This window comes from Dermacentor andersoni, chromosome 4 (assembly GCF_023375885.2).
Source record: "Dermacentor andersoni chromosome 4, qqDerAnde1_hic_scaffold, whole genome shotgun sequence".
Classification (NCBI taxonomy): domain Eukaryota; kingdom Metazoa; phylum Arthropoda; class Arachnida; order Ixodida; family Ixodidae; genus Dermacentor; species Dermacentor andersoni.
In genome coordinates this window covers 38,992,735-39,008,832 of record NC_092817.1, presented here as the reverse complement: position 1 = coordinate 39,008,832, position 16,098 = coordinate 38,992,735, and the positions used below count along the sequence as shown (strand labels likewise).

The window sequence follows — 16,098 nt, the reverse complement described above, 5'->3', positions numbered from 1 at the left end:
GAGTTAGTAAGCGAATGTTTAAAAGTTTATGCAGCATATAAAACTACTTTACTTACTTTTCGTATAGCTGTCTACTAATATGCTATCGCAATTGATGCTTCGCCTTTCGGGTGAAGCTGCGAGTTTTTTAAATTTATCGTAACTTTAATGCATTAGGAGTGAATGTTTGTTTTTCCAAACGAGAGAAAGTTGTATTTCTGTATGAAAGAATGAGGTGCGCAGTATTGTAAAGAACTTTTCTTTCTTTAGGTCACGGCAAACGGGTGCACGTTACAATTACAATACGGCACTCAGCTGTGACAGCAGTGGTAGTGTCCCTCAGTTTTAACCATCCAGACTAACAGATACATGATTTAACATACTCAGTGTGCATAAAGCATCTTTGGACATAGAGGACACCTACACATCCCAGGGCTGTCATCACAGCTCATGTAACTAGGCATCAGCCCCAGCTCCTCCAAATTAAAAAAAAATATTTTGGTGCGGCGCTGGTAAAAAGAAAAATCCATTTGCAGCAGTATGCAGCACTTATACCAAAATGACGTAGATAGGCTCAAATGGCCGTACCTACAACACCACTTTAACGGTCATAAGAATCACCGGATGCATAGATTACTGAGAAACAGCAAAGAAAACTGACCGACTCCGATTCCGACTCCTGCCCCCTACGGGACTCCGTGACCTGCTCTTTGACTTTCGGTGGCTGCTTCTGGCTTGTTCCTTGTCCTCTTCTGTTGGAGGCACCTGCAACACAGCATATGTGTCAGCTCACCATTTTAAAGAATGCTGAAGAGAAATGTTAAATCAAACCAGATTCGCAGTGTACACGTCTCAAATAGTGAAAGTTTCTCATCAAATAATGAACAGTATAATGAATATTTTACTGCTTCTAAACGTGAAGGAAATGCGGGAAAGAATAAAAGGATTTTGCCTACAACACTATTTCAAAGTGGGAACATTGCAAATTAACAAAATGTGAAAGACCCCAACAATTCCTTGCGTGCTTACAACAGGCACTCCTACTAAGCAATGGACCACATGCATGGGCCTTTTCCAGGCCAAGCACTCTGCAATCATCGTAGAATCCTGTTATATTCAGCACCGAATCCTCAAATCAACCTATTTTTTCAAAACCAAGATGTTCTCGATTCACAATTAAAATTTCAAATATTGTTCAAATATTGGTACACCGGAAATTTCTTTTTTCTTTTTTGAGCTAGCTCACCTCATCTTTGCGAACAGATACAACAGTGGCTGCCGCCACAGGTATGGCAGCGGCAGTGGCTGCGGTTGCAGTTGTTGCTGTGGGCTTGCTGCCACCCAGCACAGTGGAAGTGGGCAGGGAAGAGGCTTCTGCAGCAACTCGTGGCAGTGGAGCGGGGGCCAGCCCCGCGGCACCGAGCCCCCCCGCGCCTTCCTTATGCGCCGGAACAGCAAGCAGCACAGGGGGAGGCACAGATGGAGCCATGCTGGACTGCTGCACCAGCGTGACTGAAGGGGCCTGGGGTGGCGGCGGCTGTTGAGGAGAGTTGGGCACAGCACCGGGCAAGGGTGCGGGTGCACTTCCCGCTGGCACGTAAGGCTTCCCTTGGAGGTACGACTTGTTCGACAGGGTCTCAAACAGCATGTCCACAAAGGGTTTGGTTTCTGCGCATACCGCATCAGGAATAACACATGTTGAAAGGCCTGTCAATGGTTTAAGCATTGCAAGCAAACAAGCATGGTAAGGAATGATGCAGTGATAGTCTTGTCTGCAGACTATTACATCTATGTACAGCTAAACCTCAATATAACGAAATTCTCGATATAACAAAGTATTTAACTTTTCATAACATTTTACCCATAGAACACCATGTAATTAGAACCTCAATATAACGAAGAGTGTTTGCATACAATTTTAATATAACTAAATTTCGATTTCGCAGTAAAGGAATGCTGAAACAATAAATGGAAACTTCTGTGGACGCAGATGGTCAAATGATTGAATTATAAGCGGCAGCTTGCAAACGCACCTCTCTAACTGCGCGCGGTACGACAAGAGCGACTGGCGAAGTGGAACCGCACCATGTTTCATATAAAGTCCAAATGCGATAAGATCCTATCGCGCGCTGCACACTTTGGGCTTTAGGTGCGAGTGGAAGCTTGCGAGAGTGAGACACGAAAGATGGTGGCTTCACGCACGAGCGCCGCATCCCCGCGCGAGCAAAGGGAAAGGGGGAGGGAGCGAGCTCGCAGTAACGCAATCAAGCATGCGTGAGAGGCAGGGGGGAGTGGGTAAGTTGATGCGCGTCCTGATTTCTGGTGCACGTTTCGGTCGTGGCTGTGCACGGCTGTAAGCGCGGCTGAGTGGGTACGCAGCAGCGCACCCTTCTTTAGAGGTAATCTGCTCCCTGTCCAAAGAGTGGGCGTGCCAAGGTGTGGCATCGTGCAAGCAGTCTTCCTGGGCGTTTAGTGTTGAAGGTTGTGTAATCTCGAGTTTCGGGGACCCGTTGGAGCAAGAGGAAGACGAAGCATTCGCTTCCTGCTGTCGGCGCTTTTAATGATAGCGTCGTCCAAGTGCGGGCAACGTTATCAGCGGCAGAGGCGAAGTGCTCTCGGAAGCGTGGCTGGCTTTGCTTAATTTGTACTGTTTATGTGAAGGTATCGTTGACGTGGCATGAAACCGTATAATTCATCGCCAACTCCCAAATTTACTAAAATGAATTTTCTAATTCAAATTTGCTTTCTTCAATTGCGCGATAATTCGGAAAATTTTGCGGCCCCTTTCCGTGTAAAAAAATAGATCGGCGACTGTACTTATTTGCATAAAAGGTCGAATTTGAATACAGCAAAATTTCGATATAACAATGCAAATTGCCAATTTTACCCACTTCGTTATATCAAGGTTTAACTGTATATACTGTGAAAGCAACTGAACATTCAAACAAAAACCTACACACCCTTATTTGTGGAACAACCAGACATCTCTCCAGCTAAGAAACCAACGCTGTCGCTTACCACGTAATGGGTCCTGTTGCCATCGCAGAAATTGCCAGCACAACACTAACACAGGGTACCCGTGAAACCAAAGGCATCTGCCAAGTTGACATTTCCACACTCCGAGTTTTCCAGGCTTTCCCTGAGTGCTTTTGCATAATTTTCTGAATGAGACAGAACTTTGTTCTATGTCAAGACGGGCTGACACCATGTTGCCCAATGCTGTCACTCTTTAGTAAGCATGTTGAAACAAAAAATGACTTAATCCAGTTTGAATAGTAAGGTGTAATGTTTATTGTATTCAAAAAGAAAACAGAAGCAAGGTGTTAGTAAAATGCACAACAAATGAAATATATTTTGAAAAATAAAAGCAAAACTTATTCCAAATCCAGCTGAACATTTTTGAATATGAGCTACTTCTATCAACTGATAGCAAGTTCATTGGTATGAGGCCTGAACTTTGTCGCAACTAAGATTCTCGCTCAGCAGCTGGAAAGTCAACCTCAACTGTTCTAACATACTCTCAGCCCGTACACAACACATCAGTGTTGGGTTGCACTGCTTTAAAGTTTATTTTCGTTAAGATGAGGGACACCTGCATCTCGGCGTCAGCCAACATTTTGTTTTTTGAGTTCAAGCTTCTGCAGAGAGGCGGCGGCACGCTTCCTTTCCCGTTCATTCCTCAATGCATGGATCCTTTGCGTTCTCATCCTTCCACCACACCTTATCCCCACGGACCATTTGAAGCATCCTCTTGGTCAGTTGCACAGTCAACATCCGATTTTTCAGACTCCCAATGGGCCGCAAGAATGTCCGAAAAATTAGGCAGTCCGAAAAAATGAATGCATGTCTAACTGCCTGCCCTTAAGGGCTCAAATCGCCACAGGGATGTCCAAAAAAGCTCTGGAGGCCTGCCAGTAAACTTATTAGGCATATTGGTGCTCATAGTGTGAAAGGAGATGGGGATGCACGCATGTATAATTAATAAATACATACTGTGTCTTATGACAATTGCCCTTTCCCACGCTTGTTAAGCTTCACCGCAATAGTTTTCATATGCTTCGCCACCTAACACTGCTGTACTGAGGCGAAGCTGACTTTTGAGAACCAGCATTATGCAATGCATTGTTTTCCGAGCTTCAAAGCCAATCCGGAGAATAACAATGGCGGAGTCGGTGCCATTGCTGACAGCGGCGAAGTGTTTCAATGAAAAACATGGCACCGCACGACAAGAAGTTTAATAGCGAACGTAAAAGCCGCTAGGCCTGGCGTTGCCAAGGTGGTGGCTACGGCTGCCAGCGGATCTGCCTGCTAGAGCGCCGGTTCAAGGAGGCGAGATAATCAAAATGGCAGCAGTGGTGGCTTTGATTAATGCCGATTTGGTACTGCAGTCACGGTAAAAAGTCTGAAATATCAGTCAGCGAAGTGTTCTTGCATCACAAATTCCAGACATTCTTATACATTGACTTTATGGGGCACATGGTGGCGCTGCGAAATCGTGCAAATTATCGGGCATGTCAGAAAAATCGGAAGTCTGGAAAATCAGTCACTGACTGTGCTTTGCATGCTCCGCGAGCCAATGACACGGCGTCAAATATGATTGGTCGCAATTTATCTGTTACGAAAGCCAGCACTACTATGACTTTTGTTCACTTTCAATAAAATTACAGCTAATTTTCCCTGATAGAGCACAAATTTCGTGAGTGTTCCGAGTACTTCCAGACTATTCAAATTCCCTGAGAATTCACGGTTTCTCCCGGTTGGTAGACACGCTATGAAATGCAGAGCGTACAAAACTGCCATTGGACATGTGCCATAAAGAAAGCGTGACAGTGAAAAAAAAAAAAAAAAAGATGGGGCTTGCAACAGATCTTCAACTTTGATAGCAGAGAAGGCAAGGCATGCTTGCAAACACTCAACGCACTGCGAGAGGGCCCTTCATGTCCATGCTGCAGGAAGGGTAGCTTGTCTCCTCGTACCATCGCTTATTGCTTCACAACATTTTGTTTGTTTTTATATACACTTTAACTAAACCCTTTCGAAAAATTCTTCCTATAGTAATGGCCCTGGAGGGAGGTTTATGACTTCCAGCATATAACCAAATTTTCCTAAAGGGCATTGTAAGGGCCCCTTTTATAGGAACAGTATATTACAGGAGTATTTTACACATTTCAACAAAAAATAAACATTTCCTTTTAGGTATTTGTATGTCTCATCCTTAAAAAGTTAATGGCTAAATACTTTTTAATGCTACATTCATTTAAAGAAACTTCTATTCTCACCATGTCCAATCTATTAAAATAAATTAATGTAAAAGCATAACTGTTCATCAGTTTGACATATGAACAGCAGTCCAGCCAGGATATTTTATGGTAAATAAAGAGAATTGAATTGAACATCAGCCAGTTTGGACTGTTATGAAGTGCTACATCTTTGTACTCAGACTGAACCAGTACAAAGCTTTCAGCCACCTTGGCTGCCCTGCAGTGTTCACTCTATCAATGAATCCATTGCTTGTCTGCTTGTACATTCACAAACACCATTACTGCTGTCATCCATATTATGCCTGTGTCACACAGGCAGTTCAAACAATCGAGTCTTTCGGACAATGAAATCCATAAGCTCCATCAGCTGTTTTGTGCAAGTATCGTTGATGGAACTGACAGATCTCGGATATGTTGATTTCACTTGTCAGTTAAGGTACAAGCATGACAAAGATTCTTGCATATTCATCAGAAGACAGCTGTCACTGTGCATGCATGTCTCTACGGGGGTGTAGCCCTACATTACGTACAACAGGTACTGGCTTTTTACCAATATGCTGTATAAACGAAATAAAATAAAACACGCAGACATAGCACCACTGTGTGCAATGCAAGCCGACGTGCTGTGCACAAGCATCTTCCTTTAGGAGACCTCGTCATGATGGTGCATCAATGAACTTGAAAAGCAGAGACATTGTTTAAAAGGTGAAGCTTCGCTACCTGAACAGTGCAAAAACTATGCAAGATAAATGTATAAGAATACATACGTTTGCGATACTGACTATATTATGCCTATGATTATTATGCCTTGACACAAAAACAGAAAGCTTCATGTACCTCATCAAGTGTAGATTTTGTGCCTTGCATTCTAGCTCTATTACACCTAAGCCCTAGAAACTACACCAAGTGCACAATGCGCTCAACAGAAACTAGGATGCACTTCAATGACTTCTTGACCCTGAAAACACTGTTCCACGACTGCGCACACATACCACCCACAACAAACTATCACATGACACTATTCAGGAAGACACGAGAGAACACAGTGGCAACAGCTGGCAGCAGTAATGGAAGCACAATCTTGCCTTTTTGAAGAAAGACATCAAGCTGATCCAAGCAGATGTCTTTGAGCTCCTTCTCACTTTTGTCCTTTTTCACAAGCGCCATGACATACTTTGCGAGAGCGGCGGGGTCAGCATCACACCTACAAATTCAAAATGCATTGAGCATAGGCAAGAAAAGCAACTTTTAAACAACAGAGGCCCAGCTGATTGCACAGGTGGAATAATCACTGGCATAAAGCTTCATCTGGTAAATTTAATCAGTGTACTATAATAACAGTGTACCTAATGTCACTTCTGGCGTGTTTCCAGATCTCCACGATGTTTTGCTTCATCTATGACTGAGTGAACGATGGCAAACTACATGGTGCGTCTTGAACGCGGCCCAATTAAGGCACCAACGCATAAGCAACCAAAACTCAACTACTGCAGCAATTCCGCAATTCGATGAGTTCGAAAGATCGGACACCATCAAGTCGCTTGGTTAAGAATGCAGTAGCAACGACTCAAGCAACAGGTCTCGGCATATAGGTACCGCTACTGATCGGAAATGTAGCTGGCTCACAATTTCAAGCATAGGAAGCAGTTGTGTGGCTGATGGCGCTATGCAAATATCGGCCCGGGATTGAAAATCTTGGCTCCGGTAGAGAAACTGACAGCATCCTTCCACCACAAGCACATTCTACCTACACGTAGAGCAGACCCCCTTGAAAAGGTGCCATACGGCGAGATCGGCTGCTTCTTGAGGCGTGAATAAAGCGAGCCGTGTGCCACATTGCACCGGACACTAGTTTCCAGATCACACTCGAAGGTTCAGAAACTGCGATCAGGTGTGGACAGCTGTGTTTACAAAGATCTACTACACAGGACCACAGCGAGAATAGAGGTCACCGCAAGCAATAACACCTATTCTGGGATACAAAATTTAAGAATAGCTTGTAATATAAAGATACACGATTGCGACAAGACGTTTTCTTTGCCCAGCGAACAAATAAACGAGAATGTTGCTCGTTTCTGGGTACGTGGACAGTAACCGTCGAAAGAGGTGCCTTGCTCACACAAGGACAGCAGAACTCTCGTTACTTACATGTGTTCTAGGCAGCCCGTAAGCCAGCTTTTCAGCGCATCTGCGTTCTCGATTATCATCGTGGCCGATAATTTGCGTACGCCTCCTTTTAATATTGGTTATAAGCGCAATAGGAAGCACCTAAGCCTAATATATAAGTCGTGTCTATGATTTTTTTGAAAGGCTCGATTGTCACAACTGCCTTTCAAGTCACTGGGCACGTTGCAACAGTTCCTCAACTGTTTCATATATTTTCAGTGCCGTCCATGATTCACATTTTCAATGCTCGTGCGTAGTCATATTGTGAATAGGAATCGCTTGTAGTACACACGGAATCGCACACCGATATATGAAGATGGCGATGTGGGATGTTTTAAACACCCGAAACGAAAGAAAATATATATATGTATATATTTATGCAGATAAAAACTTTCTCAAACCCCGTTGTATAGTATAATTAATGAATAATGTAATATAATATTATTAAGTGAATATATTTAATATTTATTTTTTAAATGACAACGCGGTTACGTTCTTTTTCACGTTTTCACTACTGCTCTCTTTTCGACGGCCATTCCTGGCTAGCAGGTAGGCTATGCATGTGTACATGTTTTAAAATCTAAATTAATCGTATATACCAACACACTGTTTACTAGGGCAATTAGTTGCTGAAAGAATATGCATTATATACTATACGGGTGTAGTTAATATTTATTTTATTTATTTTATTTGGTCTGTAAAAGATTGTCATGGAAAGTCGCGCTCCTTGACGCAAGATAGTTGCAGAAAGGTTTTCATTCACCCGTGTACTCGCGACGTGTGTGGTTTTACTATTGCTTTGTAAAAGTCTTAAGGAGTGTTATTTATTTCTTTCTCAGCCACGATGAAGACGATTAAAGCGGAGCAAATCGTCAAGATCCCAGACAATGGTAAGCTGTCTCCTAAAGTATCGCACAGCATGCACCGGCAATGTTGCTTGAATTGAGGTTGATCGCAAGTGAAGAGTACCAGTGAACCACAGCAATTTGCCCCATTGCACGAAACATGTCGAACATTCGTTTAGTGAAGTGCCAATAAGTGCGCTGAACATTTTGTTCATTTGTATTTCAGGTTAGTTAAACACGCCTTTAGTCTGTGCTAACGTGCGATGTGCGGCAAATTGCAGCTGACATTGCTGTGTGGCGCCTTTGAGTGCTGTCAGCTTGAGTGCGCACGTTTTACGTTTACGCCAAAATGTAAAAGTGTCATTTTTCTTTGTGCTAGAAACTGATGTCAGTTTGTTTTGATAAGCGCGACCTAATGAGTAGTGTGGCCGGACATGGCCTGCTAGCTGTGTTATTGTTTTCCGTTGTTTTGTGCCTTGTGTTTGAAAGTGTCTCTCCGTTCTTCCTTCAGTGACCGTGTCGGCGAATTCACGGCGCGTTCGTGTAAAGGGGCCTCGCGGAGTTCTCACGCGAGACTTCAGGCACATTCAGGTGGATATCAGCATGATCGGCAAGAAGCGTCTTCAAGTGCGCAAGTGGTTCGGCATCCGCAAGGAACTGGCCACCGTACGGACAGTGTGCTCACACGTGGAGAACATGATCAAGGGGGTCACAAAGGTAGGGGTCTTGCTTCCGCTTGTGCCTTCGTAATGTTTAGCCTGGCGTGTTCAAATGATCCTGCGAGCAGGGATACACGGCTACGTAGCCAGTAGTTTGCGTAATGTCTGCTCGGTGAACTGGAACTGTCAAGTTTACTGATGACAGTGCATTGTCAAATATTTATGGTGGAGTCTGCATGTCACAAAACACTGCTCTGTATATGTTCTAATCAGTGCAAGAAATGTAGTGGGCAGCTGTCTGGCTTGCATGAAACCCTCCTACATATGGACATGTAGAAGTTGCTTTACATAGGAAAATGATAGACGCAAAAACAAAGCCACTTTATTCCAACATCACAGAAATATAGATTTGAGGGCTGTGGACTTCTTAAAAGCCAGAAAATGGCTTGATAAGGCCCACGGTCCCTTTAACCTGGCACAGGCTAATGGCAAAAATAAGTGTAGAGCTAAAACATTGCTTGCCACAGCAGCATAGTAGCAAAAAAGATACAAAAAAGAACAAACTTCAACAAAGCCAGGTAAATTGTTCAACGTTAATGTCACAGATTGGCTTACTGGTTGAGTGAACCGCCTTTAGTGAATTTCTCTCTTGGCTTTGTATTCTAATCTTGACCCCCACAAAAGCACTCATGCAACAAATTCATTCATTGAGATAATCAAACGACTGCTACTTTCTCTTTTAGTATTGCTGGATATGTGTTTTTCAAACCTGCTAGATCTGAAATAGTATGTTTTCATACTTGATGTTCCTGTAATTAGCTTTCCCGTGGAGTCCACATTCTGTAGACCTGAAAAAACAAAAACAAAATTAAATTCTTAATCTTTCTGCAGCTGTATGCTTTTTTATGATTCCGTAGAAGTAATAAATGCAGTGAAAGTAAGTTTTCAATCACCGTCATTAATCGGTGTCTAATCGGTGTTTTCTTTAGGATTGCTAGAGAGAGTTGGTTTAGTGAAACTACAAAGCTGTAATGTTTTCTACCAGAAGTCTAGCTTAACAACCATGCTTTATGCAGTGCGTAAGTGATGCTGTGAAAAGGTTAGTTCTTCACTAGCACAGAGAAAGATAATTCTAGTGCCAATGACACTAGGTTGCAGCTGATTGCTTCCTGAGACATTTGATAAAGTTTGGTGTTTGGAAATTTGGAATCGGTGATTCTCTGGCTTTCAAGAGCACAGGTTTCGAACAATGTCTCTGGGAATGACCAACATCTAATTGGTGCAGTAAGAGTCGTGTTTAGTGCGAGCTTAGTAGAGAGCATGGGTGGTATTCTAGGGCAATCAATTTCGCGAGACTCAGCCCGCGAGAGCTTCTTTCTTGTGTTTGCGCTTTTTTTTTTTTTTTTTTTTGCATATGTCCAGTGCCTATTCTCGAGAAATATTGCAAAAGTGAAACTATCGCTCAAAGTGATAGTCCAAGAATGTCCCCATATTGCTTTCACTGCAGTGATGCATTTTAAACACAGACCTGCGAGGGCGCCTTACTAGCTATGGCACTGGCAGCCAGTATTGCTATTCTTATATGACCCGCCGTAGTTGCTCAGTGGCTATGGTGTTGGGCTGCTGAGCACGAGGTCGCGGGATCGAATCCCGGCCACGGCGGCCGCATTTCGATGGGGGCGAAATGCGAAAACACCCGTGTACTTAGATTTAGGTGCACGTTAAAGAACCCCAGGTGGTCGAAATTTCCGGAGTCCTCCACTACGGTGTGCCTCATAATCAGAAAGTGGTTATGGCACGTAAAACCCCATAATTTTTTTTTTTTTTGCTATTCTTATATTCTAAGAAAACAAATATTCGACAACTTTGAATAGTAATTCTTGAATTACTATTCGAAGTTTGTTCAATTGTTATTCAACATTACAAATATTCGAACACTCCTTATGTGTTGATAGGATATATGCTGATAGCTTGCTGGGCATTTGAGATGGTAATCTTGAAATCACTTTTAATTTAGCAAGAAGCCCATTTAAAGTTTCTGTGCGACTTGAGAAGTTTAGTGTACGTGTCCGATCTGTTGGGAAATGTGTTTTGACGTTTTCTGTGCCGGTATAGTTTTGCAAGCACCTTCATTACCCTTTGCATCCTGCTTTTGGTGCAGAGGTCGCAACAGGTGCGAAAGCATGGTTCTGGTTTTTTGGCTTGGCGCTTTCTTGTGGTGTCAAGCTATTTCTGCCAGGCAACAAGTTCCATTTAACTCCTTCTGCTAGGAAAGAATTGCAGCCAAATATATTGTGAACTTACTGGCTATGTTGCTGTGCACCAGCCATGCCGACAATGGGCCCATAACGAATAGACTCAATTGTTCAAACAGCAGTTAATATGCTTAAAGGGGACAAAATTGATAAATTGCACCTAATGTAAGAAAATACCACTATATTAGAGTAAGGTGTGTGCATAACTTATGTAAATGAGGTATTTCGTATACAAGCTATCAGCCGCTGTTACAGAATTGCAATCTCTTTCGTTGTGTAGTTGTAAATGCAATGCTTCAGTTCTTTAAAATAGATCTATTTGTGTCACTTTCTGCATAAAATTTGAAGTACTAGCCCCTAGCAGTCAGCGTGTAGGTATTTCTTGACAGATTCGATTTGTTTCAGCAGTTTCCTCGTGAGAGCATTTCTAAGTTTTATATTGCACGTAGGTGTAAAGCTTGAAACTTGTTCAAGTTAAAATGGCAGTGAAGGCGGTAGAGGTAACCGTAAATGACATAATTAGCATGTTCATGTTTACTACCTACTTTGATATATGACAAAGTGTCATTTTGTTTGCTAATAGCTTACGAGGCAAGATGTTTCCAGCTTTGCATTGGCCTAAGATACACTGGTGTGTGTGCATTGCAGGGCTTCCAGTACAAGATGCGCACAGTTTATGCCCACTTCCCCATCAACGTGACGACGTCTGAAAACAACACCTTGGTGGAGATCCGTAACTTCCTGGGCGAGAAGTACATCCGCAGGGTCCGCATGCAGCCTGGAGTCACGTGTGTCAACTCCACCGCTCAGAAGGATGAGCTCATCCTGGAGGGCAATGACATTGAGCTTGTCTCCCGCTCCGGTTTGTTTCTGCTTCCTGCATCACATTTATCGCTCAGAATGAGAAGAATTGGGGGCGAACTGAGGAGCTTGAGTTATTCCTGATCAAATGGAGCCAAGAAAATTGTAGGGAAAATGAACTCTTCCCCTCCCTCCTCCCCCTTTGTATGTGTGTGTGTGTGTGTGTCATACCTGCCAACCCTCCTGATTTGCCCGGGAGACTCCCAATTTTTTACTGAACTTACCGGTTGTACGATCACTGTTTATGTCTCCCGAAAAGTGGTCTCTGTTCACGCAATAATGGTTTTTATGAAACCGGCACCGTGGAATCTACAGCCGCATCGTAATCGTCAGCATCACCAACAACGGCCGCACTAGCATACACCACAGCACTAGCACCATCGGTATCATCGACAAAGCAGCTGAATATGGTGCCTAGTAAGCCGACCAAAGCCAGAGCCAATGTAGCTCTTACATTTCATGCATGCCTTCCTCCATGGTGCGTCTTGTTGCTGCTGCTTGTGTGTATGTTTAGTGTTGGCTAGGCGTGTGTGTGCGGTACACCATGTAAAGTTACAATCCTCGTGTGCTTGATGCCATGGCGCTATCAAAGCCCAAGAAAAGGTAGTTGCAGAAGTTTTTGCAATCTTGTACTTCTGAATTTCCGTGCTTTTTGACATCAAGACAAGAACCTTTTTGTACAATGTGTGGATGCGACGTCAGCGTGTCTCACGGTGACAAAGGCGACTTGAAACCACGTTTCCATGGCAAAGCATCAAAGCTATGTTCCCACCGCTGAGCAGCAAGACAACATAGTGAACTTTCTCCGAAACAACTGCGACGACAGTGTCATACTTGTGGAGTGCCTGTTTACGGGATTCCTCGTCGAACACAACCTACCCCTTAGTGTCAGCGACCACGTTAGGCCTCTTCTACGGAAAATGTTTCCGAAATGTGACGAGGCAAAGCATTATGGATGTGGGCGCAACTCTGCAGAATGCAGAGGCGGCCAACCTCAAATTTATTTCACAGGCATCGCTCTCGAGTCTTCGTTTCTTATTCAGAGTTTCACTTGTCTGCTGCCCTGAGATACCAATGAATCTGCTGAAGATGTTTTAGATGCTCTCGAAGCTGAGTTTGCCATACTTCAGGCGTAGTCTTCAAGAGGACATTCTAAATGAATAAAGGTTGGACGTGCAGTGGTCTATGGTTGGAAAAATGAAAAAGACTGATGGAAAACATGTTTCACCAAGTTGCTAAGGTGATGCTCGATTTACTCGTGATACTGCATAGCAAGGCAGAGTGTGAGAGGACTTTTAGCACGGCGCGAAAAATTGGGACTGAATTCCACTCATCAATGTGGAACACAACCCTCCAGCACCCGCTGCTAGTGAAGGGCAGTCAGTCTGGACCATGTTTAGAGCAAAGCTACCCCGGCAAATTTTTGAGGTGAGCAAAGTCTGCTACTGCAAGGTCCCTGCAAAAGGACTCATCGAACACTACCTGAAAATTTGAACGAAACACCCCCGTTGGCGCGAATAAAAAGTCTCCAGATTTTTTATCTCGCCGTGTTGGCAGGTATGGTGTGTGTGTGTGTGTGTGTGTGTGTGTGTGTGTGTGTGTGTGTGTGTGTGTGTGTGTGTGTGTGTGTGTGTGTGTGTGTGTGAACAAGAAGAAAACAAACCGAGAGGGCCCCCGATTTTTTTTAATCATATCATGAAGAGCCAACAAAGACACCAAGGACATCATAGGGGAACTGGTGCTTGCTAATTGAATTAAAGAAATTATAAATTAATGGAAATGAAATTGGATCAAAAACAACTGGCTGCAGATAGGATACAAACCCACCACTTCACATTACGCGTGTGATGCTCTTGCCAATTGAGCTACCATGGCACTGTTTTCCCATCAACTTTCTGGGGTCTTTATGTTTTACTACTATAACTAACCCTGGGAGTCTTAGCCACTGTCGCTAATCACAAACCTTGGTGGGGGTCATGGAACACAATCCTCCCACAATAGGGAGTGCATGTTGAGACGTTGCCATCTGGATGGGGTGTGTGCGAGTGAATTTTGCAGTTCTGCAGGAAATGGGAAACGCGCTTCTCTTTGCATCTCTGTTGACTTTCCAGTGGATGAATCGTGGTTAAATTTGTGTAATGCATTGGTGTGGGCAGTTTACTCATCTTTATACCAAACAGCCTGAAGGAGTAAAGTCATTGAGCATATGCAATTCGAGCCTTTGAATAGAGAACTTCTCTATCAGCATAGAAGCAGCACTGTTGTCATCTCATGAAGCTTTCCTTAAGGACTATTATTGTTGTTTTATGTACTTTTTCTTTCAAGAGTTGTGCTGCACAAGAATGTTTAGGCTTCATTATTGTTGATGTCACTATTATAGCACTTAAGATTCCAGCATGTGCCTGCCATAACCTCTAATTTCACGGGAAGCAATTCTGTGGGCTGCCTGCTCCAGCTTAAGGTTTGACTAAGCTGTGTGTGTGTGTGTTTTTTTTAGCACTAAATGTAACAGGAGGCTTGGAGAAACCTAAACCATTCATCTGACGTACTATAAAAATCGCATTAGCCAATTTAACGCATATCGAGCAGTAGAGATTACTGCCATAACTTGTTTCATTTTCATAAGGGGCTCTACCATATTAACCAATTGACTCCTTTGGTGGACACGAAAGTTGCAAATCTGACTGTACAGACAGCCAAAAAGGATGCAAGAGTTGAGGAATCGTGGGTCCAAGCCTCTCCGGAGCCAAATCTTGGTCACCAGTACATAGTATTCGTATGTCTATAGATGTATCTTTGGACAACTGTTGCGAAGGCACCAGGCACAATGTCAAAACAGGGTCTTCAAGGCATAAGAGATCAGCTTGAAGAGCAACTTCTTTAGAATGTAACTCACAGGTTGGCAAATCACAATTGAAGTGCAAACTGAAGAGTAAAAGTTATAAACATACTGTATTGTCACACACATAACCTGCTCCTCAATATGCCTTGTGCATTGCACTGTGGCGTCACCTTAGGGATTAGCACGTGCTGCACTGCCATGAAGCCATGCTTTAAGGCATAATAATTTGCATATAAAGAGGCCACTGATTTTTGCAAGGCACTTGAACATGTGTTACAGTAACCTGCTTTCTGTTTTAATTTATATTTTTACAGTTGCAGAGATATAACCCTGTTCATTTGTTAGCGTTTATGCTCATTGTTAATGTTTTGTTAACGCGTTATGTCTGGTACCTGCATTTTTTAAATCGGATTCCGGTCCTGCTTGGGCCAACCCGGCCTGCGTTGTTATGAAAAATAAAATAGCCCTTGCACCGATTTCACTGCTGAATTTTTAGTGTGGCTTACACGTGAAAAAATTCGGTTAATTTACTGAGCTGTACTAGTTAGCTGCCGGTTTTTATATTATCTGATATTTGATTTGATATAATCTGCAAGCACCTCTTTTACCCTTTGTATCCTCAATTTTGGAGCATAGGTCGCAACAGGTGCAATAGTGTAGTTCTGGTTTTTTGGCTTGACTGCTTTTCTGTGCTGTCAAGTTATTTCTGCCAGACGACATGCTGTTTCTGACATTTTTTTAACTAAAGGCACCACAGCATCAGCTTTGCTAACTGATTGCTTGCTCATTGTTTCAGCTGCAAGAATCCAGCAGTCGACACTTGTCAAAAACAAGGATATCCGGAAGTTCTTGGACGGCATCTACGTCTCCGAGAAGGGTTCAGTGGTCAAGGAAGAGTGTTGAAATGTCTCCCGGGAAGGCCAATAAAATGTGTGAAAGATACAGGCTGCCTTTAGTAGTACCTTCCCACTGTACGTGCATGGATCAAATTGCACATATGCACGCATTTCTCATAGGGCATCTGCGCATTCGTAGCTCAAACTGGCGCCTCGCTTTATCGCGCAGCATGCGCCAGAAGCAAAGAGTACGAAAGAAAGATGACGTTAGCGTATGCGGCTTATGGTTGCTACCCGTTGCGATTCAAAGCTCGAGGTCGCAGGTTCGACAGAGGTGAAATGCAGTAGCGCCAGTGGAAGATTTAAGTCCACGTAACGTAAATGTACCCCAACC

At 43.4% G+C, this 16,098-nt stretch overlaps 2 protein-coding genes across 3 annotated transcripts in view; one reads left to right on the top strand and one right to left on the bottom strand.

Annotated features, from left to right (window-relative positions):
• Positions 1-7,727, bottom strand: part of swm (Zinc finger protein swm) — an 81,649-nt gene extending 73,922 nt beyond the window's left edge. For both annotated transcript variants that reach the window (XM_050184026.2, XM_050184027.2), the window contains exons 1-4: positions 7,389-7,727; positions 6,326-6,444; positions 1,226-1,647; positions 641-744 (exon numbers count right to left, since the gene is read on the bottom strand). In XM_050184026.2, coding sequence (XP_050039983.1) covers positions 641-744; positions 1,226-1,647; positions 6,326-6,444; positions 7,389-7,447 — 704 coding nt within the window. In that variant the 5' untranslated portion in view covers positions 7,448-7,727. The remainder of the gene's footprint in view (positions 1-640; positions 745-1,225; positions 1,648-6,325; positions 6,445-7,388) is intronic.
• Positions 7,728-7,902: 175 nt separating this feature from the next.
• Positions 7,903-15,810, top strand: RpL9 (ribosomal protein L9). The gene is made up of 5 exons (XM_050184040.3): positions 7,903-7,955; positions 8,246-8,296; positions 8,763-8,968; positions 11,814-12,027; positions 15,665-15,810. The coding sequence occupies exons 2-5, from the start codon at positions 8,251-8,253 to the stop codon at positions 15,769-15,771; spliced, it is 573 nt and encodes a 190-aa protein (XP_050039997.1). The 5' UTR covers positions 7,903-7,955; positions 8,246-8,250; the 3' UTR covers positions 15,772-15,810.
• The last annotated feature ends 288 nt before the right edge of the window (positions 15,811-16,098 follow it).

Coding starts and splice junctions, on each gene's coding strand:
- RpL9 (XM_050184040.3), top strand. CDS start 8,251: ATGAAGACGATTAAAGCGGAGCAAATCGTCAAGATCCCAGACAATG. Junction 8,297..8,762: donor CGTCAAGATCCCAGACAATG/GTAAGCTGTCTC, acceptor TTCTTCCTTCAG/TGACCGTGTCGGCGAATTCA. Junction 8,969..11,813: donor TGATCAAGGGGGTCACAAAG/GTAGGGGTCTTG, acceptor TGTGCATTGCAG/GGCTTCCAGTACAAGATGCG.